This window comes from Protopterus annectens, chromosome 10.part0, assembly GCF_019279795.1.
Source record: "Protopterus annectens isolate FY-2018-M chromosome 10.part0, PAN1.0, whole genome shotgun sequence".
Classification (NCBI taxonomy): domain Eukaryota; kingdom Metazoa; phylum Chordata; order Ceratodontiformes; family Protopteridae; genus Protopterus; species Protopterus annectens.
The window spans coordinates 569,159,849-569,184,120 of record NC_056744.1 but is presented as its reverse complement, the minus strand read 5'-3'; the positions used below and the strand labels follow the sequence as shown (position 1 = coordinate 569,184,120).

General features: G+C 43.7%; 1 protein-coding gene across 3 annotated transcripts in view; it reads left to right on the top strand.

The window, feature by feature from the left end:
- ELOVL1 (ELOVL fatty acid elongase 1) overlaps positions 1-24,272 on the top strand; it is a 1,026,911-nt gene that overhangs the window by 580,720 nt on the left and 421,919 nt on the right. For all 3 annotated transcript variants that reach the window (XM_044085409.1, XM_044085410.1, XM_044085411.1), the window contains 2 exons: positions 1,184-1,272; positions 15,065-15,255. In XM_044085409.1, the coding sequence (XP_043941344.1) occupies positions 1,212-1,272; positions 15,065-15,255 (252 nt within the window). In that variant the 5' untranslated portion in view covers positions 1,184-1,211. The remainder of the gene's footprint in view (positions 1-1,183; positions 1,273-15,064; positions 15,256-24,272) is intronic.

The window sequence follows — 24,272 nt, the reverse complement described above, 5'->3', positions numbered from 1 at the left end:
GAAAGGAATCCCAGTATGTGTCAGCCTGAGATGAGATGGTTACAGCTCTGTTACCAGGGCTTCCACATACTGGCTAAAGCATGTGTTACTTTGTAGTGCATTTTATGCAGGGTCCCCTACCAGGCATGCCTGCATAGCAAATTCAAATTTGGCCAGCAACATGGCAGCACTATTTATTACTAGGAGTCTAAATAGGAAGATACCTGAACTTGATCCTCCCCACCCAGAAATAAATGTGGGAATTACCTTTAAACCATTGACAAGTTGAATATCAAGCCAAATACCATCTTGCTAGGAGTTTTCAATTGCACAAGCATTAATTGATTCACTTTCTCCTCTAAAAATGGGTATGTTCAGCATTTCCTAGGTTTTAATGCCATTGTGCTACAGCAAAACCTAAAATTACATACTAGAGATTTGTTCTTACCAACCTAGCTCCACCCTGGGCATGCATTTACAACATTACCTTTGATAGAAGCAAGCATGTTTCTTCATTCCTCCCATGGCCAGCTTGTCTAGTACCAAGGCTTATAATTCAATCTTGGATGTCTGGGTTATAGTCAGTATTTCATACCTGTGACACAGAGCTGGCAATAAAGAAAAAAAAAATATGTATGCACATAAACCACCATACATTTTCTGAGATTTGCATACTGAACTTTTACACTCAGTGCCCTTTTAATTTATGAGCTTATTGGCCTTACTTTGCTAAACTAAAGTTTGCCAAAATATCCAAACACTGATATTAATTAGTAATACCCAGTAAGTTATTTTGTAGCTATTTTTTTTTTTGAGTAATACGGCATTTACAGTAGCTATGCATCTGTTAACTTGTTCGTTTTTGTATGGTGAGTACTGGTGCTGTAAATACAAATATTTAAGTTCTTAGAATGGTGTCAATAATTGTTGGCAGCCTCCTGATGATGCTAGAGTATAGATAAACATTACTTAATACATGCTTTTTATTTTTTAAAATCTGGGTCTGTTTTTAAGCGTAAATGTATAGTTAAGTAAAAACACACGTGCATGCACAAATATGAATATGTGCGTATGTATTCTTAAATATACCCACAAACTGGTTAAAAGTGCCTGAGTATACTGCTGTGAAACACCTTGTTTTCCTTTCGGATCACTTCTGATTATACTGTGGTCTTAATATTGTCTTCCTATCTCTCCTTTTTAGCTCTGAAGGAAAGTGGAACTGCAAGAACATGTTAAAAGATTTTGTTGCGCAGGGTGTCCAGCTGTATCAGGATCTGTTGGATAGAGCAGGTAATAAAAATTCATATTGTAATGCGGTTCTGAGACTTGCAAGAGGTTTCACCAACACATTTCACTGCTCTTTACTAATGAATAATTAATCTTTTCAAGTTTCTTATTTTTATAGCATGTGTTGAAAGTCCATTGGAAATATTGCATAAAGAATACAGGTGTCACTGTTTCGTTCCATGTTCGTCTTTAACTGAAAACTGTATTCCCACTGCATTTTTGCATAATTTTGATAAGTTTGTCTAGCAGTAAATATTGGAGGTGCTTCTAGTCACTGCCTGTTGGACAAGAACAGAACATAGTCATTTATCAACTTTATCTTGTTCAGGTTGCTTGCTGAGTTGCAGTGAGATGGAAGTATACATTAAGAAGTCACACCAATCCAGATAAATTCCAGATTTTTTTTGGGGGGGTGGGCATGTGAATACAAATCCTACAAGAGAATAAGACTCAAACATCCAGTCTAAGGGAGCTGTTTTTATTTCTGGTGACTTAGACAGCAGTAACTTCCATAAGTGTTACAACAGAATAAGTAAGGTCAACAAGACAGGGCAAACATACCAGTAAAATGGTGAAAGTGGCAGAAGAAAATGTCATGTATTAAACACTTGGGGAAAGATATCCAAGATTGTTGACTTCCAGTCTGCTAAAAATTGCAAACTTTACATTGAGTGGAGACCTATGAAGTAGTCATACGGACAGTTTAGAAGCATGCAGTAGATAGAAGTATGCAGTGGAAGCAGCCATCAGTTAGAATGGAGAAGTTAGAAGAATGCAGTAGTCCTGTAGGCCATGCTGAATCATTTATGAGCACAGATTTAAAGAAAATGCCTTCTAGTATATCCGGAGCTGTATTGGGTCGCCCAAGTCCGGTTATTGGCACCATAGTGAAGGATTACATCAGCACTCTGGGTGCACCCCTGGTAAGCACTAAGCAAAAGGTTGACAACAGCATTATTACATGAGAACCTCTGGTGTCAGTTGGAATTAAAACTGAGTTTGGGTAGAACAAATGAGGAAATTAAATTTAGTGCACAAGACTAGGCTTCTGTGTTTGCATAATTTGGAAATTGTTTTCATATGTTCTCAGGCCTGACCCAAACCCATACTTGTCAACCTCTTGGCACAAAAAATCTGGGCAAAGTCTAAAATAATTGGGGGACAAAGACCCACAAAATTGGGACAAGTTTTAAATACTGCTCTTATAAACTTAGAAAGTTGTTTGAATAAAATGTTTTGTTTGCATGCATTTTCCTGATTGATATGAAATCCAACTCAAATGACTGTAGTTTAGTGACTTCAATTATCAATGATTTGCAAGAAAACTACAATGTTAAGGAGCAGACCAAAAATCCAGACAGTTTGAAAGACCAGTCTAGAAAATGACCCATATTAGTGTTGTGTATTAAAGGTGTTTTGGTACCAGAGTTGCTGTTTCTTGAGGATACATTTTTAGTTGACTGAAATTAGATTTGGCTAAAAAAAAAAAATTAGGATAGGATTCTTAGCACTGAAGATGGGCTGCTTCCTCGTGGGCCTGGTTGTTGGTAGCCAGTTGTGTAGCCTGTTTCTGCAAGCTTGCCATATACATTTGCCAATGTTGCAGTAATTTTGGAGTCTTTTCTATTAAGTAGGATACTGTATGTATTTAAAACTTGTTTGTGCAAGCTCCTTTTCATGTTTGGTGGTTGTGGAAGTCCATAATCAAAACGTACTGTATATGGAATGATTACTTGAATCATGTTTACTCTGAAGTTTTTCATGATCAAGGTTGTCCTGCAGTGTAAATGCTTACCAGCTCAGAAGTTACAGCAGCTTGAGTAGATTAAATTTAATTGGTGACAATGCCATTTGTTGCCTTCAAGATTTGAGGAAAATGATTCAAAGAATGTAGCTTTGCTGATTTTTTTTGTCATTGTGATATATTTTTTCTTATGCTTATGTCTTTATTTTTTCCCTTTCACTGATGTGCTAATGAATTGATGTAAGGCTCAGTTTGCTGTCTGCTTGGCATGGTTGTTGTTGTTGTGTCTTTCAGCTTTTCCTGGTTAGGGGTCGCCACAGAGGAACTCCGGTCTGCTAATGATTGGCAGTGGATTTTTATGTGCAGAGTTGCCAGCCCTGACACACAACCTTCAACGAAGGTATGCCCATTCACGCATGTGTCCACACAGAAGACGCTCTAACTGGGAATAGAACAGGACGTCTTACTGTGAGACGACAGCGCTACCGCAGTATGTCTGCTTGGCATGGTATTTTAAAGTAAATGAATGCAGGTCACAGTATTTTACAGTAAGTCACTATGTTAGTAAATCAGGACGAAATGTTTGTGTAAACTATTCTGCTTACAAAGTACATTTATTTAACTTGTTAACCAAGTTAGAATTCTGATCCACAGTGACCTTTTTCAGACTCTCCCCAAGGATTACAGAGGTGGAGGAAGCAGCAAAAATAAAGGAATGCAATGAAAAAATTGAGCAATTTACTGTCAAATTAAACAAAGCATGGAATGGTTTACTCCTATAGAAATAAATATAAAATATGAAGTCCCACTACTGTTAGGTTTTCTCTCAGTGGAAAAGTGTAACATATCTGATACTGTCAGTTTTTCATCTCATCCTCACATATGGGAGCAGATCTGATCCAGCTGATCTGGCTCTGCCGTTAGCAAGCTCGTGGCAACAAAAAAATTCTTTGGATACCTCCCCTTACCCATAATGCATCTTTCCCAATTAGCTCTGATCTTATTTGTTGTTTTGCGAATACGTGGTCCTACCAGCTAGCTCTTGGTATAAGGTCGTATAATTTAAATCTTTTATCTCCTATATTTTTTAAATTGGTAGTGTACTTCATCTTTTATCTCTCCCTAGTTGTAGCTCCTTTTCGCTGTAACCTTTTATTTAGGTTGCTTTTGTTTCTTTCATCACTTTCCTACCAAGTAACCATTTTTTATAGGTTGCTTCCCTCCCTTTTACCTTTATTATGTATTTCTTTAACTACTATTGTTAGTAGTTCCCCCTCTTCTGTTTGTTAAATAAAAAGCTGCTTTTCACCATCATTTCTCTGTGTGTTTTTTGATGCAAGTGGATCTGCCTGTCCCTTCTTTGTGTCATGGCAAAGAAACCAGACTGTTTCAAAAAATGCACATAGTGTGGACATGAAATTCCTGTCAGCGATTTGCACTGTTTGTGCATGTACTCTCTCAGCCCCCTTCATTTACAAGAGGATTGTGCGATTTCCCACACCTTCAGTCATCAAGCTTTAGTAGAGAGGAAGTAGTAGGCTAATTTTAAGAGCCATGTTGCCTTCAGCCTTTGGGGGGGGGCTATTTCTGGAGAAAGAGAAGTCTGATTCATCCTCTAAAACAAAATCTGCTAATTCCAGCTCAGCTTCATCCCTGTCTTCTAAATCTTCGGAAAAGGGAAAAAAGCGATGGTCTTCAGTGCTGACAGATTTTTTTGGAGTCAAAAAAGCAAATGTCCAAATCCTCCCACTTGGGAGAGTCTCTGATCCAAACGCAGCCTTCCGCTCCAGCCTCAACCTCCTTGGATCAGACTTCTTCAGCTCCAAGCCAATCTCCTAAGAATTGATTGGATCCATTGATATCAGATCTGACAACTAGCCCATTTAAACCTATTTTGGTTTTACCGAGGACACTATATTCTAAATCATTTGATCCAGTTCTATCGAGAGTACCTTCCCCTTTATCAAGACCAAGATCCCCATCTGCCTCTTCCTCCTATTTGACTAGGAGCCTTACTGAAGATTATGTGCAACAGAGAGAGTGCAGGGCATCACTAAGTTCCCCTCTAAGCTGCCCAACTCCCCCTCTTCCTTCTCCTCTGACTTCAGTTCAAGCTTCAGAGCTGTCCGATACAACCAATGTCTTTTACCTCTGATCCAAAGTTGTCCTCCTCTTCGGATCTGCGTTTTGCTCAGAGCTCCTAGGCTTTTTCGGAGCCAGAGAGTTCTCTGAGCCATAGTGAGCCTCGCGAACCCAAAGTGTGCTCAATCCCAAAGTCTTCAGAGCAGTCAATGTGCCTCAAAGCTTTGACAAAAGTCAGCTCGGCTCTGGCTTCAACCCCTGGTGAGCGGTCTTCAGGTTTGGAGGGGACCCTATCCTGAAAGCATTGCTCATTGGAGCCAGAGTCCTCCTACATTCAGGAGCAGTCAGCATTTGGGGCCTTGGAGAGGGCTATAGCTGCCTCTGCACCTAAGAAATCACCTGCCCCCTCAGATCTCTTATCCCAGCAAGATTTCCTGTGTTCCTGTTCTCACCTCCAAGTTCCATAGGGACAGCAGGACCTAATATGCCAGGATACTCATCAGAGTAACCCCCCCCCCCCACCGACTCTTCAGATACTTCCCAAGACTACCCCATTGAAGAAGTCCTTGGGAAAAGATTATGCAAGAGGAAGCATTTGTACTCCATGGAAGAGTCAGCTATGGGAGACACTGACCTTGATGAGGGTGAAGGATCCTCACAGTCACCCCTAAGGACATTTCCTTTGGGGAGATTCTGGAGATTGTCAAGCAGAGGGGTGCCTGGCAGTTCAACAGTCCTTCGGTTGAGGAGTCTTATCTGGCTTCCTTGGTTCCCACCTATCTACATCTTGGGTGACTCCGCCCACTGATGAGCTCATAGGTTTGATCTCGCGATGAGCGTAGGAGACACCAGAGTCCGTCGAGCTTGTTCCCTGGAGACCAAATAAAATTGCAACAGCTCCCTCAGACATCGTGGTGGCAGCAACCAACAAGAAGCACTCCAAGGAGAGCTCGACTATCCATCCTCCTAATGAGGATTCTAGGACAATGGATAGATGTGTGAAGTGTCTTCTGGACAGTGACCTTTACATTGTGGTCGCTGAATTACCTTTCACATTTCACTAGATTGCAAATGGATCTGATCAAGAAGCTCTCTGATGACCTTGAAGAAACAGTAGCTGAGGGAGCTAAAGATGAAGTTTCTTCCCAGTTAGCCACCCTACATTCAGTAGCGAACCCATGAGACTTATTGCACATGCAGCCATGGGAATGAGCAGGGTGGCGGGTTCAGGCATTTCTGAGGAGGCATGCCTGGATGCGCCTTTGTGATTTTGTGGAATCTTTTAAGTCTTTGTCCGTTAACGTCTAGTTTGATGGCACTTCCCTTTTTGTCCCTAAAGTCAAAGATACTCTATCCAGGTGTGAGAAGGAAGGTAAAACCCTTTGTCGTGTGGCATACATTTTTTGGCTTCTCGGAGACCTTAGACCAAGGGTCAGAGAGGTACCGGAAAGATGTGGTTCAGGAAGTCTCAAGGGTACTACCAAGACGTATGTGAAGAATTTTCCTCCAGAAGCAGAAAAGGAAACGGTAATGGAAGATGTCGCCCTATTGGTAGAAGAGGTCTGCAGAACCAAGGGTCCCAGGAGTCTTTCTTTGGGAAGACCTTTCAGCGCTTCTGAAAGGAAGCCCAATTGTCCACGTCTGGAGGCAACTGGGGGTCAACTATCCCTTCACTGGAGAGTCTGGCCAAAGATAACTTAAGATCTGTGGGGGCAGAGGAGAATATCCAGGGGTTACCAGATTCCCTTTTCTCAACCTACTCCAAACAAAAAATCACAGATATTTCATTCAGTCAAATGGGCCAGGCAGTCACTCAGATTCAAAAGCTGCTAGAAAGAATCATCCAAGAGGTCCTCAGAGATCAGCGACTATTCTGAACTTACTCAAGGTCCCGTTTGGTTCCAGAGAAAACGGGACTGGAGACCAATCTTGGATCTCAGCAGTTTGAACAAGTCTGTTCGATGCAAGTTCCAGATTGTCACAATACTTTCTATACTTCCTTTTTGGAACAGAAAACTTGGATGTGCTCTATCGATCTTTGGGATCTTTACTACCATATAAAAATGGACAGATGCGCCAGAGGTGTGTACACTTCGACTGAGAGAACACTGCACTTTGGTCTCACTACCGCACCCAGAGTGTTCACAAAAAAAAATACATGGCAGTGATTACGACTCACCTGAGACTACTAGGATTCCAGGTGTTTCCTTATTTGAACAAATGGCTCATATCTGCCCCAACCAGGCATCTACTTATACATGTAAGACTCTGTTCTTCATCTATGCCCTGAGCTAGGCATAACCATAAACTATCAAAAGTCTTGTTTGGAACCCACTCAGACACCAGAGTTCATAGGGACGCACTACTGGACACCAATCCAGAAGATTGCAAGACTTCCTCCTTTAAGGGTGTTGACAATCAGACCGCAAACTTCGACTATTCGGGAACAAGAAATTACCTGCCCCGCCTTGTTCTACAGGTATTAGGATCAATGGCCGCGGCAATCTTGCTAGTTTCACTCGCCAGGCTTCACATGTGAATTTTGCAATAGCTTTTGGCTGCTCAGTGGTCAGTAATTCACCGACTGTCTCACCAGATTCTTAACAGACATATGCAAAAAGAATTTTTGGTGGTGGATTCATTAAGAACAGGTAACTCAAAGGTCTACCTTTTGTTCCCCCCTCAACCACAGGCTACATTCCAGACCGGGGTGGGGGGGGGTGGGGGTTTATCTAGGGAAGACTATCCAAGGCACCTGGTCCACAGAAGAGGCCAAGCTCCACATAAACATCCTGGAGATGAGGTGCTTCTAGTGTTGCAGGCATTTCAAACTTTTGCTTCTCCAGGGATGGTAGCAATTCCAGTCAGATATGTCAGTAGTATGCTACATGAACAAGTAAAGAGGAACAAGATCATACCCTCTGTGTTGGGAAGACTTCAGTGTGGCAGTGGGCAACTTCATCCAGCAGTTTACTTGTAGCAGTGCACATTCCGGGAAGGGCAGTAGTCATAGAGGACAAGTTGAGCAGAGCAATTCCCATGCTCCGTGAGTAGTCCCCCTCCAGAATGTAGAGTAGAACATCTTCCGCACATGGGGCCAACCTTACTGCGATCTTTGCCTCTCCCCTGAACAATGAATGCAGCAGCTACTTTGCCCTAATTCCCCCACCAGGGCAGTCCATGAGGGATGCTCTAGTACATGATTGGCCTTCCAGACTGTTGTATGCCTTTTCCCCCCTATTCCATATATTCCAAAATTCCTTCAGAAAGCCAACAGGTTGAAGAGAAGTAATCCTTATTGCCCCTTGTAGGCCTCAACAAATTTTTTTCTGGCCTCCTCTACAGAAGGAATCCTGGATTCTAGAACCCTTTCCAGACTTGCTGTCACACCTGACAGGAATGCTTCATCCAAACCTTCACAACCTCAAGCTCACTGCTTGGTTCCTTCAGTTCCGTTAATTGCCAGATGACCTATGCTCTCCTCCCCAGTCCATCATATTCTGATATCCTCCCATAAGTCATCTGCACAAAAACTATATAGGAGTAAATGGAAGAGGTTTGTAATCTGGGCTGACCAACACAATATAGATCCTATCACCACTCCCATTCACTTAATTCTGGAATGTCTAGCCCACCTTTTCAACAACGGAGCTATGGCATCTACCATTAAGGTCCAGTTAGCGGCCATTTCAAACTTTCACAGTGGAGTTAGACCACTTATCTTTATATTCCCACAAACTTTGCAAAACCTTCCTAAAAGGGACCGTGTTGTTGAGACCTCCCCAGAAGGATCCTTTTCTCCCTTCAGTCCTAAGTTTCATTCTACGTCTTAATTCTTCAACCACCCTTCCAACCTTCAGCATCTTAGGATATCAAGTTCCTATCTTGGAAAACTATCTTTTTGGTGGCCATCACATCGGCAAGATGGATATGAGAAGTACAGGCACCATCTACCCAGCCCCCTTATTTATTGTTTCACAGACGGTCTTTGCATACCAACCCCTCCTTTTTGCCAAAAGTTGTTTCTCAAATATTAATCAGACTATCCATTTACCTGTTTTCTTTCCAAATTTTAATAACAAGGATATTCATAGACATTTCTGTTTACATAGAAGTAAAGATTTTTGGAAAGCAAACCAATTGTTTATTGCATTTGCAGGTCCTAGAAAAGGCCTACCAGTTATCAAAATGGCTTTCTAGTTGTATTTCCTTCATCTAGAACTCCAAAGGTATGAAATCCGACAAGTCCGTTTGGGCTCTTTCTACCATCGCAATGGCCACATCTGCATCTTCCAGACAAATGCTTCTTTGGATGAGATTTGTGCACAGCTACATGAGCAAATCAATTATCGCTCATTACAACTTAGATCTGGTCTCTGGTCTCCAGGGAAAGGGCCTTATTTGGTGTGATGGTTCTGAGGAATGTTCTCCCTCGAGTTCACCATATGTGAGGATGAGATGAAATATTGACAATATCGGATAAAGTTATGTAATCACCATAATGTTCCATCTGTATTGTCGATTTTTTCATCTCTCCTCACATCCCCACCATGCATCCCCCGTATTTGGGGTTCCTGTCTGAATGGGAAGAGAATCTCTAGGGTTATATTGGTTTTCATTATTCTCCAGAAATGGTTTCCTTTAAGAACCTATTACTACTAATATCTTTCTCTATGGATATAATTATTGCAAAACAAGATCTGAGGTAATTGGGAGAGATCCATTATGGGTAAGGGGAGGTATCCAAAAGCTTTTTTCTTTGCTACAAACTTGCTAACTGCTGAGTTGCATGCATTGGATTGGATCTGAACCCATATGTGAGGAGAGATGAAAAAAATTAATACAGATGGAACATTATGGTGAGTATATAACTTCTTTAGATTTCCGTGATTGAGGCAAAATGTTCAGAGTATTACCTCGTTTACACTTCAGTGGGAGTACAACAAAAGAGAGTGCATGTATTGTTTACACAAGAAAGAAGCCCCCATGTAGAGTCTTTGCTCTCTGCCTCCTTGCACCTTCTGTCTTTTGTACGCAAACTTCACAGTTGCACAATAGTGGGGAAAGAGAATTACCAGATCAGCTCACAGCTTTCTCATTCAGTGATGCTGCAGAATGCACTTTAAAGCTTTGAGGAAACGATTTGAAAGTTAAAACCCAGCCAAATTATTCAAGTAATTCAGAAGTCATATTTCAAGCATGTTTGCTGTCGTAATGTACAGAGATAATTGATAATAGGCCCAACCTTGGTTTACCTGCTGTTTTGTTGATCTACTTTGGCTTCGACCTTTTGGGTCAGTCTGACATTGCCAGTGGGACCAGCGGGCAACACTTTGCTGTTCATTGAGCTCGAAAAAGTAGCTGTTGCCATTTTTTTAACTTGTTCTTTCTGTAGTGGCACTTTTTATTATAGATGCCTCCAGTGCTGTAAAGATTTGTTGTAGCGGTGCAGCTGATGCATTGTTGCATATGTTCAAGTTGGTGTGTGTTTACTTGTACTCTGTCCATTTTTGGAGATTCCTTTGTATCTTTAATGGTGTTGCAGCGACAGCATGTGCATGTTTAATAGGCAAAAAATAGTCCTGAAATTTAGACATAATCTGAAGGCCAGAAGTTGGATGAGCACTAAATGCACTAAAGGTTCATAGGTTCATACTAGGCTATCTGCCCTAGGGCATTTATAAGCCTAGCCAGAGTGTGTTTGGCTTTAACCACCCATTTTAAATTAATTTTGATATGCCCTTTTTAGAGGTTAGTATACTGTGCCTCTGTCTAACAGTGACACAGAAGTGATACCCGGGGTAAACCTGCGATCTCCCATCCACTCATTAAGATTCCTCTTGAAGAGAGTCAATGAGGGACTCTGCCTAACCTGGACTGGGATTTTATTCCAGAGTGAAGGGAGCCTCTGGGTTATGAATCTGCCCTCCAGCATGTCCTATTTATTTCAGTGCTGAGGTTCAAGTCTCTCGAGCACGTACCTCGATGGGATTTGGACTTTCTGAGGTGCAGCATGTCCATTAATTCCGGGTTGGACGTGGCTTTATACGTCAGGCACAGATTGCCTCTGAGCAGGCGGTATGCCACCGTGTAGAGCTGGAGTTTCTTTAACCGGGCAGCATATGACATCTGTTTGAGCCCTTTGATCCTCTTGGTTAGGTACTTTTGGGGTCTTTCCAGTTGCTGCAGGTGTCTGGTAAGGTACATCCCAAAAGGGGCATTGTACTCAATTATGGGCCTGATGAGGGATGAGTAAAGAGGCACGATGACCTCCCCTGATCTAGATGTGAATCCCTTCATGATTAGGTGGGCTATATAAAATGTTTTTCTAACCACTTTGGCCACGTGGTTGTCAAATGAGAGATTGCTATCAACGTGGGTCCCCAGGTCCCTAATTACTTCTTCCGTACTTAATGGATTACCACCTATGTGGTAATTTGTGGGCACTTTGTTTTTGTCAAAGGGGATGACTATACACTTTTTGGCGTTTAGCTTGAGGCCATGGCTCTGGCACCAGTTGTCTGTTTCTATGAGGCCCTTTTGGAGGATACTTGTCGGCTGGAGAGTCTATTATGGCGCCCAGTTTGCAGTCATCTGCGAACTTGGTCAGCCACAGTCCTTCCGTGTTGGCCTGTACCGCCGAGAAATATATACCGAACAAGAGAGGTCCCAGGACTGAGCCTTGTGGGACACCACTTGTAACTGGTTTTGGAGTCTGACATGGTTCCAGCAATTCTAACCATGTGGGTTCTGTCCTTGAGCCAGTTTGCAACCCATCTAGTGACATAGGGGTTTATATTTAAACTGGTGAGCTTATCTATAATGCCAGAGTGGGGATATTGTAGCGAAGGCTTTTGCGAGGTCCAGGTAGGCTGTGTGGACCACCTTCCCCTCGTCAATGGCCTTGGTGACTGTTTCAAAGAAATCGTCCAGGTTTAAGAGGCAGGATCTGCCCTTAAAGCCAAACTGGGTAGGATCCAGTGTCTGTAGGTCCCCAATATCTTTGAGGTCCATGATGATCCTTTCCATAGCTTTGCAGACCAAGCTAGTCAGGCTTATGGGGCGATAGTTTCCAGGATCCATTGAGGCACCACCTTTCTGGAGAGGGACCATTGTTGCTGTACGCCACTCTTTGGGTACATATCCTGTAGTAAGGGTGAGACTGAACAGTAGTTTTATGTTTGGGTTTAGCTCTTCCTGGAGTTCATGTAGGACGCAGCCTGGGACACCGTCTGGTCCCATTGATGCTGGGTTTTTTGCTTTGGAGAGGGCGGCTCTTACCTGAGCATCTGAAATGTCAGGGGGGACAGCACTCTGCTGGGATAGATATTTGTCCTTTTGGTGGGGAAAAGTTTGCGCTGAACCAGTCAGCTAGGATGTTGGCAATGTCTGTGGGTTTGGTGTATTTTTTGTCATTTTGGACTAATTCTGAACATATCTGGGAAATTCCCACCCAGGTTCCTAACGTAACTAAAGAAAGCCTTGTGATTATCCTTGGTGTTCTGTGCAGTTTTTCTCTCTAGGCTGGCCTTAGACGATTTTATGAGTGCCCATAGTTTTTTGCTAATACTGATCAGAGATGCCTTCCCTTTTTGGGATTTTACTCTATCATGTAGTAGCTTCCTCCTTCTATTGTATAGTTTGTTTATGACTGGGGTCCACCAGACAGGACGTCTGCCTTTGGAGGATTGGGTCTTGGCTTTATTTGGGATTGCATGATCCATGCATTCCTGAAGGTGTTCATAGAATGCGTTTATAAAGGATTCTGCGGTTTGGGCCATATTTTCCACTGGCCCGGGGGCTTTGAAGGATTCCACCTCGGTTTTGAGGAGTATGAAATTTGCTTTAGAGAAGTTTTTCGCTGTGGTTTTCTGGGCAGGGGGTGGGGTCAGGATGTGAATATCCAGTGAGATTAGTTTATGGTCTGATCTTACCAGTGAGGGATACACTTCTGGTCTGGAGCATAGAGTCCCCATGTTGGTGATGCTCAGGTCCAGTATGTTTTCCCCTCTTGTGGGAGTGGTAACAAGTTGTTCCATAGCATTTGAGTTTATAAATTCTAGGAACCTTTGGGCTAGGGTGTTGGAGCTAGAGTAATGCACCCAGTCTATGTTTGGGTAGTTGAAGTCGCCCAATATAATGGTGTTTGGAGAGACCTTCATATTTTCCAGTATTCTCAGGAAGGCCGAGTGGGGTTCCTGGGTTTGGGATGGTGGTCTGTAGCAGGCTATAAACTGGAACGCAGTTTTACCCACTGTTGCACATGGATAGTTTCTGATGCTTCGTGCTGTGCCACCAACCCGGAGGTGTGGGTATCTTTGACGAATATTGATACTCCCCCTCCTTTTGTGGTTCGGTCCAAGTGTTGGGGCCAAAAACATGGTATGAGGTATAACCTGGTAGTGCTGGGGTGCTCTCGGGAGCCTTGAACCAGGTTTTTGTTCCTGCACAGATATCGATGTTCTCCATGCTAAGGAGAGTTTCAAGTGCGTGCATCTTGAGGTTTAGACTTCTGGCGTTGAGTAGCATTACTCTTAGTTTCTTATCCCTTGTGATACCTATGGAGGTGGGTTTGTCTTTTGAGCCTTGCCTGAAAAAGGCACTATGAGGGTAGCAAGAGCCTTTGCCAATATCCGGAAGTCCAGGGGTGACAGGTGCAAGCAGTCCCTAGCGAAGCATCGTGGCTTGTCGAGCATGTCATCCCAGGCTGACAGGCATCAGATCCCCTTTGAATGACACCAATACTTGAGCCAATTGTTGAAATTGATCATCTTGTCTTCATATTGTGGCATCATTCCTGGTGAGGGTAAGATGCTACTCAAGGTCAGGGTCATACAGGCCTGGGCTACATGCTCAGAAAGCTCCTCTGTCTCTTTTCATGTAGTCCAGGGAGGTATGTCTCTGTTCATTCACACCAGCTTGGACAATGACTGAGTCATATTTGTACTTGCCTTGGAGTGACCCGAGTGCTTGTGTTATGTGGCGGATCCTAGCGCCCGACAGGCAGCTCACCGTGACCTTCTCCTTGTTCAGCCTGGTGAGCGGGACGTCTGTGTGCCTGACGATAGTCACCTATTACAAGTCTATCAGGTGTGTTGTTTAGCCTTAAGGGCTGTGACCGTTCGGCACACTGGCTTTGTGAACTATGTGTTGCACGTGTTTTGTTTTGGGGTAGCAGTTGCTTGGGTGTCTGCTTTGGAGGTCTCTGCTGCTTAGGCAGATTTTTATTTAGAGCCTCCAAGTATATTTTTGTGTTTGGTTTGCTGTCGTGGTAGGTCTATGTGAGACTGGAATTGTAGTGAGTGTGGTTTCCTTCTCCTCCTGACTGGTTATGCCAGTACTGAGTTGAGAGCTTAGCCTCCAGTTTGGCTGTATGGTTGCATCTCTCATGTATTGGAATTTGTTGGGAGGAGGAGAGGGTTGTCTGTGTACATGAGGCAGTTGTAACATTGCCTCAAGATTCCCAGATTCACCAGCTGGACAGGAGAGGAGATTGACAACTGACCTTTGGACATGCTAGAATAGTATTGGGAATTCCTTTATAATTGAAAAAAAGGGCCAATGGGGAACAATGTACTCAAGGTGTTTGAGGGTGTAGTGCTTTTAATTTTTTAGTGCTGACTTATAAAAGATTTTTTTTTCTGGAAACTTTCCACTGGATTCCTAATGATTCAGTAGGGTTCTTGTTTTCAGATAAATGGATCATTTTGTTGTAGTAATTGTAGTGCACCATTACTTGGAAAGGCTCTGTTTGAAATATTACATAAATATTCTAAACCATATGTCCTGGATTCTTGCTGCATATTTTGAATGTAGTTTTCTTTTGTCCAAAATACTTAATACTGGACACTGTTGCAGGGATTTGACACTGTCTTGTTTGCAGTTTGCTTCTACTGCAACAGAAGTCGGTTAGTGTGGAATTGTCTTTTTCTGAATGTGTTTAGCATGCACTTTATTTTTTTGTTACAGACCCCCGGACATACAGTTACCCACTGATGAAGTCCCCCTTCCCAATGACTGCAATTCTTTTGGGATACGTCTATTTTGTTCTCTCCCTGGGACCTCGGATAATGGCCAGTAGGAAGCCTTTTGACCTCAAGCCAGTTATGGTGGTTTACAATTTTGCGCTGGTTGCACTTTCCATATTCATCGTATATGAGGTAAGGATAAAATGTTTGTATTGTAAATTCTGATATTGCTTTGTCTGGTATTACTTGTACATTCATTTTACATTCTTCCAGAACCTGCTTCATCCCATTTAGAATCATGAGAAAACCAGAGCCTGTTCTGTCATGCAGTGCAGCAAAGGCAGAAAACTAGTCCTAAGCATGATGCTAGTCTTCACGAGGTGTATGAATACATTTTCTCAGACGCAGCAAACACACTCATGGGCAATTCAGAAGCTTGCCTTTTAACATATGTATTTGGTATGTGGGAAGAAAGCAAAACACCCAGATGAGATCCCACAGACAGAAGGGGGATAGGATTTAACCCAGCAAATTACTGAACATGCAGCCCATGGTATTTTCTTTGACTTTAAGGAGTGAGAAGTAGATAAATCTGTTTGTCATACTGTCTGATATGTGCTAGGTGTGATGACTATCCTAATGTAGAGTCATTAGCAGCAAAAAGCTTTTTTGGTGCTAGATATTGAATGTGTACTGGAGAAGGGTCCCTGAGGCACTGACTTTGAAGATGCAAAAGTTGGCTATTTAGTTGAATGTTGGTTGCACTCACTGCAGTCATTAATATTTCCTTGTAATAAGTACTTGGAGTGTGATTTAGCAGCTTCAGGGCATATCAGTATTTATTAGGTGACATGCTTTGGTGAAACTCTTTGACACTAGTGAGACATTTCTGCATTGGCTTGCATACACCATGTTCCTGCAGTCTTTCAGCTCTTTTGCTGGTGGAGTATGTACTGCATCAGAAGAAAATAGTTTAACCAGTACTTTGTCTATATGCGCAGAGGGACTGGTCTACATAACCATTTCAGATATGATCTGTGCTAGAGGTAATTCCAGATAGTTTACACAGAACATTTACATTACAAATTTGCATTGTTACACCAGTCAGATTTTCATACATTTGCATTAAAGGTATATTCTTATAGTACTCAATTTGCATTGAAATTTATATGCATGTGATGTCTGTTTTTCACAATGAACAGTTACAAAGGTTTCCTAGCACAATGGGATTTATGAAGACTCAGCTGCCCCTTATATTTAGCACTGTCTGACTCTAGTCCTTCCTATACTGGTATACTCTAGATTAGCAGAATTATGCATAGCTACTGTGAGGAGCCTAATCAGATTGTAGACTCTCTGACATCTTGATTTTTGGTAGGGGTATGAAGTTCCTTGGGTATTGATGTTTAAAGCATATGTACAGGTTGTACTTAGACTGCACTGTAAGTGCTTCAGCTGTCACTGCTGTAAGTACATTTGTATTCACCAGATGCAGTTTGAGCCTTTCCGTGAAAGCAATGTAGTCAGTATGTTTGGTATCATGTAGTTGGGTATTCCATGCCGTGTAGGTACAGTTTAATAAAGGCCTTCTCCGTACATAATGGTTAAATATGGGTACATGTGGTTCCAGATCTTTATTGTAAGTATCAGATTATAGATCATATATTTTCATGCTAAGAAATGTATGCCAAAAAAGTTTTATGAACAAAAGAGATTGACATATCGCATGGGTAATACAGCAACTGAATGAGAATTCTGGTGTCCTGCAAGTAAAAAAAAAATCCTTGATGTGTATGTTCAGTGGTTAAGGATACCAGTAGCTGCTTCATAAACATGTATTCAGTGTTTAAGTATATTTGCAGCTGTTTTGAGGATCACTTGTTTCATCATAAATCAACTGAATTAATTAATGGCCACAGTAATGTATTTCCATTTGCTGACTGTCAGTCACAACCACACACACCATACCTTTTTTTGCTGTAGTGGTAATAGTAAAATATTTCAGTTTCAAGCTGTTGGTGTTCTACGCTGACATCTTCCTACTCTTGATTGTTCTAATGACCGCAGTGATGCATTCAGTATGCTGTTGTCATTCACAGTCACCCCATCACTATCAGTGTAATATTAAAAAGCATTTTGTTTGTTGCAAAAAGCAATTCTGGAGCATTTCTCCCCGGGCCTCCACTGAAAACAGGATCTGTGGAACCTATTGGGACTTTCCCGGTCAACAAATGTTATAAAAAAAAAAAAAAAATGAATCCGTGTCATGGGCAGTATATTGTGACTGCTACCCAGAGATGTATTTGGTGTCCTGTAAGTAAAAACAAAGTACTTGCAAGAGAACCTGCACCTGTGTGACCCACCTTTGTGATCACAAGGAAAATTAAAGAAATAATGGCCAGTGTGATGCATTTCAACATGCCACTATCATTCACAGCTACACACCCTATCCATAATCACTGTAATCATGTGTTTTTATATATGTATATATTGTGTGTATGTATTTTTTTATATATAATGTGTGTGTGTGTATGTAAATCTACACACGTACTATAATAAATATATTATCGAGAGATGTGTGTGTGCATGTGTGGGAGGAATTGAAAATCACTGAATACCCCGTTGGTTAGTATCTGATGTTCGTGTTTCACTGTTGCAGTCATTACACTTGGGTTATCCTGCTGGCAGGCTACCTGCAGTCGGCCTGAATTCCAAAGTCTTGGTCCGGCGTCAATTGCTGCCGCCTCTTCCCTGACGTCAGTGCACCGGTGGTATAAAAGATGCAGCAGACATCATTTTCTTCAGTTTTACTTGCTGCGCAGTGCCCGAAGCAAAAGCAGTTCGCAAGTGCCAGTCGGCCGACTCCTGAGAGTTTCGAAATCGAATTTCAGATCTGAAGTCTTCATTAAAGCTAAGTACCCCATTGGGGAAACTTTTTTTCTTGCTACAGACAGATGTCAGAAAAAGTTAACAATTGTATTTCTTGTGCGAAGCAAATACCTCATAAGGATTTTCACTCTTACTGTATTCCTTGCCTAGGCCCTGACCACAGCATTGCTTGTCGGTTTTGTGCTAGATTTAACCAATGCACTATTAAGCGTCGGTATGATTTTGCCTTTCATTACTTCTGCCAAAGATTCAATTATACAGTACCGTCGGAATAGCCAACAACCGGAGTTTATAAAAAAAACGCAAGGATAAAGACAAGGACAGGCATCTGAGGTCCAGAACCAACGATGAGGCTTCTCAGTGAGGCGCTTTCGCAGCCCCTGACACCCGCTACCTCAGAGCCACAGGCCGCTTCCGACTCCCACGTGGAGCCGACTGGGCCTCTGGAAACTCAAGGTATTGGATCCTCGGAAACTATTCCCTCAGATGGGTCTGGAGCCGCTGTGCAGGCATCGGCTTCTGAGGGTGTTTTCAGACCTACAGAGTTGCATGTAAAGCCATCTTCAGCTTCAAAGCCAAAGACTAAAGCAGCTCTAAAGACAAAGAAATAAGTATAGCATTCTCCAGGCAGGATTCCATGCCTAAAAGACAGATGCTCAAAATGGCCGAATACCTTATTACTTTGATCAGGGGTTCCCATCCTCCTCCTGATAAGAGGCCTAGGCAAGAGACAGAGTATGAATCTTCAGATCAGGTTTCCATTTCCTCCGATTCCTCCTCTGATCAGGAATGCTCTTTCTCTTCCTCCCTATGAGGATTCTGATGCTGAAGAATCTATTACTTTAGCTTCTTCTCCTGAAGATTACTCCTTTGGGGAAACCCTGCATATACCATAAGAGAGCACTTTCATTGGGAGAGACAGGATTATTCAGAATCTTAAGAAAAGGCTCAGCTATTTTCTTTTACTTCCTCAGCATAGGCCCCTTGCTAATCCCCCTGTTCTGGACATTGTAGATGATTTTTCAGAGTCCGGCCTGTCTCCAGACTCTCTACCTCCTGCACTGATTAAGCCAGACAGATACTACAGGGTCCCAGATTCCCATACATTTCTATATAAAAACCCTGCTGCTGACCCAGAAACCATATCCCAGGGTCCTAAGGCAGTCCAACCCTGTTCTCTCTGATAGAGATTCAAGGGCACTGGACAGATGGGGGAAAAAGTTTACACTTCTGCTACTTTGGCTGTAAGGGCTTTAAATTGTCAATTTCATATGCTTAAATATCAGCAATAGTTAATGCCACTATTAAAACAGAAAATGTTGACTAACTCTGAATGTCCAGAAAACAAGGAAATGCAGGATTTATTGAATGCAGCTGGACAAGTGGGAAAACATACTTTGCAATGTGGTTTTGATTCTTTGGAGGCCTCTTGTAGGGCCGCTGTAACGGGTTCTGTGATTAGGAGGCATGCTTAGTTAAAGGAACAGAATCTGCCTGATCATGTTAAAGCAAAATTATTAGATGCTCCATTACAGCATGATACTTCGTTTGGTGTTAAGGCAGAAGAGGAGTTGAAGAAAATGGAGGATAAAGTGAAATCTATGCAGACAGTTAAGGATTTCTTAAGGTACAGCCACCCAGATTTAGCAGGAACTGGCCTTCAAAAAATTGGTCCTTTCCACTGTCAAGACAGGACACAGAGGCAGGTACAGACGCCTTAGAGAGGCAGATCCCAGCCCCAAGGCTCATACAGGCTTAAGCAATGGGATGCTTCTACCTCCAAAAGCGGAGAAGACAAATCTCAACCTTATAGGAAACAGTCCCAATGACTTTCCTCTACCAGTGCCAACCATTTGCCTTTTGGAGGCTCCCTTAGGGGGAAAACTAGCACATTTTTCACAAAACTGGCACATGATCACCCAGGACAAATGGGTCTTGATTATAGTGTCTCAGGGTTACAGGTTCCACTTTCACACCCTGCCAAAGGCAAAAGGCATGCCAGACCTGCCACACAATCAATGGGCAGAGGCACAAAAGCAAGTTTCATCCCTCATGGACGTGAGGGCCATTCAGTGAGTACCACTACAGGAGCAGGGACAAGGATTTTACTCACGACTTTACTTGGTACCCAGAAAGGACAAAGCCTGGAGACCAATACTGGACCTGTCTATTCTAAACACTTTTCTGGATGTTCCAAAATTCAAAATGTTGACTGCAGCAGCTTCTGCCCATGCTGGGCAAGAAGGCTTGGCTTGTAACTTTGGACCTAAAAGTGGCATACCTGCATGTCCCAGTCAGACAATCTTGCAGAAGATGCCTCAGATTCATAGCTGGCTCAATGCACTACCAATTCTCTGCACTGCCCTTTGGCTTATCTACTGCCCCCAGGATCTTCACAAAATGTGTGGCACCAGTAATTGCTTTTTGCAGACAGAGGAATTCAAATATATCCCTACTTGGACTGCCTTATTCAAGCAGAGAACAAAGACATTGTACTAAAGCATCTGGCATTTGCAAAACGATTGCTAATTTGCCTAGGGTACACAGTAAACAAAAAGAAATCAAAACTAGTACCCTCTCGGGAGATATTCCTGGGTGCAAGCTTAAATACAACTGCCCAGATGGCTTATCTCACGCCAGACAAACAAAGGCAACTGACTTACTTCGAAATGTTGGCAACAAAAACCCAGATGTTAAGTTGTCTATCTCGCCTTCATTCTTGCTGGATGGGTTCGGAGCCGATCCTCTGCTCCGACTCGGCCACTCTAAAAGCTCGAGAGTTAGTTCCACCGGCTCGAGGCTCCCCTTATATCCCACAATGCTAGGCGATAATACCTCAGATCTCGTTTGCCGCTACAGTGATCGAGGTGTGTTGTTCCAACCGGCTTCAGGTTAGTTAGTTTAGAGCAATCTAAAACTTAGTTGTACCCCCTTTAATTTACTCTTTATTCATACTTTTCAAAGTTAAATAGTTTTTTATCTATTCCCTCCAGTTTCTCCACCCCTTTTACCTCAAGAACTTAGGAGTTCTTTCCTTAGGCCTTCGGGCCCTCCCATTCCCTCTTTACTACTTAAGTGTATGTGTGTTGTTTTGTAGGGATCAAAATATATAGAAATTTAAAACTAAATTTATTAGTTTAATTTAATTTTTATATTGGATAGTGTAATTGGTGTGTTTGTGTGTGTGGTGATTACACTTGTATCTTGGCAATGTCTAAGGATTCAAAGGTCTCCGGCTTTAAGAAGTGTGACTTGTGCTGTCAGAAGATGTCTGACAGACGGTCACACTTCTTGCGTGTACTGCCTGGGACCTTTGCACCTGCAGGACTCTTGTGCTGTTTGCCATGGCTTCAGCCCTAGAGTCATGCAGGAAAGGAAAAATAAGCTCATCTTACGAGGCTTATTGAAACCTGAGGGTCCCCCGACTCTATCTTCGGGCAAACCCTCCAAGCCTACTAGGTCGTCGGCTCCAGCTTCTGAGTCGACACCTAGAGCTTCGAAGTCTGCTACAGCATCGGCTCCGGCTGGAGCCGATGAGGCTCGAACACTTACCTCTTCTGTTTCCTCGGCTCCGGCCGGAGCCCAGGTATTAGAAATCACTGAGTCGGCTCCGATAAGATTATCGGAACCGACAACTAGAAAGAGGTCTAGGTCAGTCTCTAGGCTCCGTTCATTCGGCTCCAGCATCTCCCTTGCTGTCTGAACAGAGCCATAGGTCTCACTCCTCTAGGTCGTCGAGACTTTCAGATCATGACCTTCAGAGGGTGGTGAGTCGACTTCTTAAGTCCGAGGCACTGGCCCAAATGCTTCAGAGCCCGACTCATCAGTCGATGCTTAACCCTATAACTCAAAATGTTCCTCCTCCGACTCCTTTGAGTTCGGAGCCGGGGCGTTTCGGACCCGAGACTGTGGCAGCGTCGGAGCCGATACAATTGTCTTCGGCGCCGTCGTCTGCTCCGATTTCTTCCTTGGAGGAATCTCTGCGCCGGACTTCCCTCATCGGCTCCGAGGGGGTGAGTGGCATCGGACCCTTGTCCGACCCCGCTCTCCCTCTCGGTGCTTCGGCGTTGGTAAGTTCGGCTCAGACATCGACCTTGGAGCCATCACTGTCGGTGCCGAGGGAGGTTTTCAGCTTTTCGGAGCGGAAACCTTTGGCTCTGCCTGATAGGGGTGCTTTCGAGGTCATGCAGAGTGTGTTGTAACCTAGTTCAACTCCACAGTCTGTTCCGTCCGCCCCTCCCTCCTCGGTGCCTCAGGTAATTTCTACTCACTCCCTCATCCCGGATCGCAGAGAGCCATCTCCTCAAGAGTCCCCTGTGGGGATCTCCTCCTCTTCCGAGGCCTCTCCTGAATTGGCAGGAGAGCCCCCTAGGAAGAGAAAGTGCAAGAGGAAGCACATAGACTCACCTGAGTCTGTCACCTCTGACACGGATTTAGAGGATTCTGAAGGTTCCCCCTGTTCCCCCTCTGAAGATGTCTCCTTTGCAGACATCCTGGAGATCTTAAAACAGAGGGGGAATTGGCCAGCCCTCAACCCTTCAGAGGATGAATCTGTGCATCTTGAGGCGTTCGGCTCTCGCCCTTCCACCTCCTGGGTGTCCACCCCCTTTGCCCCCCTCATGCAGGTGGTAGCAAAAATGGCCTGGACAGCTCCTGACTCTGTGGACCCCACCCCCAGGAGACCTTCAAAGTTTATTACGGCACCAGCAGACAAACAATTTTTGACTAAAGGAGTTTCTGTGGATGCTATGGTGGTGGCTGCTGCCACCAAGAAGGAACTAGCTGATCCTTCAGTGCCTGTCCATCCTCCTAACAAGGAATCTAGGTCTATGGATAGGTACGGGAAGCGGATGTTTTCGTCAGCGACCTTTTCTAAGCGTTCGCTGAACTATCTGTCATTTCACTCGTCTTCAGAGAAACTTGATCAAGGAAGCGAGTGAGATGTTAAAGGATCCAACAGCTGCGGGTTTTCAGGATAAGATGAACGCTCAGCTGGCTACCCTCAATTCGATAGCTAACTCCTCCATGCGCCTCCTTTCATATGCGGCTGATGGAGCGAGCAGAGCCGCAGGTACAGGCGTGGCCTTACGTCGACATGCCTGGATGCGGCTATGCAATTTTGCGGACCCTTTCAAGACGTCTTTCACTAACTCCCCGTTTGATGGATCGTCTCTTTTTGGTCCACAAGTGAAAGAAACCCTGACAAGGTGCGAGACTGATGGCAAAACTCTTTCTGCCGTCGGAGTCCGTTTTTCTACTCCTTCTAGGCCTTACCCCAAAGGCCAGAAGGGTGGAAAGATGTGGTTCTGCAAGCAATCTCAAGGAACTTTGCCTGACGCACAGAGTCTGTTCCCCTCTAGAGGCAGAGGGGGGAACAATAATGGTAGATGCCGCCCTAGAGGCAGGGGGGGTCCGCAGAACCAGGGCAATCGAGAAACCTTTTCCGACAAGCCCTTTCAACATCCCTGAGGTGTTGCCCGTCTGTCCACCTTCGGAGGCAGTCGGGGGAAGATTATCACTGTACCCAGAAGCCTGGTGATCCATAACAAGTGGGTACAGTCTATCATTTCCGAAGGCTATTCCATCCCTTTCTTTCGCATTCCAAAACAGTCAAAGTCCCTACCAAATGTTCCACCCGCTCAAAGGAAGCAAGCAGTGTTAGAAATTTCAAAGTTGCTTGCAAAAAGAGCCATTCAACCAGTTCCAGCAGACCAGCAAGGATCCGGAATCTACTCCAAATTCTTTTTGGTTCCAAAGAAAACAGGGGACTGGAGACCAATTTTGGATCTCAGCAACTTGAACAAGTCTGTCAAGAAAACAAAGTTCCGGATGGTCACGCTGCAGTCCATCCTACCCCTATTGGGAAAGGACAACTGGATGTGCTCTATAGACCTCCAGGATGCGTGCTATCACATAAAAATGAACAGACGCTCCAGGAGATTTCTCCGCTTCAGGTTGGGAACCAGTCATTTTCAATTCAGAGCCCTGCCCTTTGGACTCGCCACAGCCCCCCGGGTGTTTACCAAATGCATGGCAGTGGTCGCCTCTCATCTGAGACATCAGGGATTCCAGGTGTTTCCATACTTAGACGACTGGCTCCTTACAGCCCCCACCAAGCATCTTCTACTACTTGCCAGAGACTACACCTTTCGCACATGTCGAAAGCTAGGTATCTCAATAAATTGCGAAAAGTCTGTTTTGTCGCCTTGTCATGCTATTACCTTCATAGGCGCAAATCTAGACACAGTCAGCATGTCAGCCAGACTCACAGACCAGAGGATAGCAGACATACACAGACAAGTCTCTCTTCTCCTCCACAG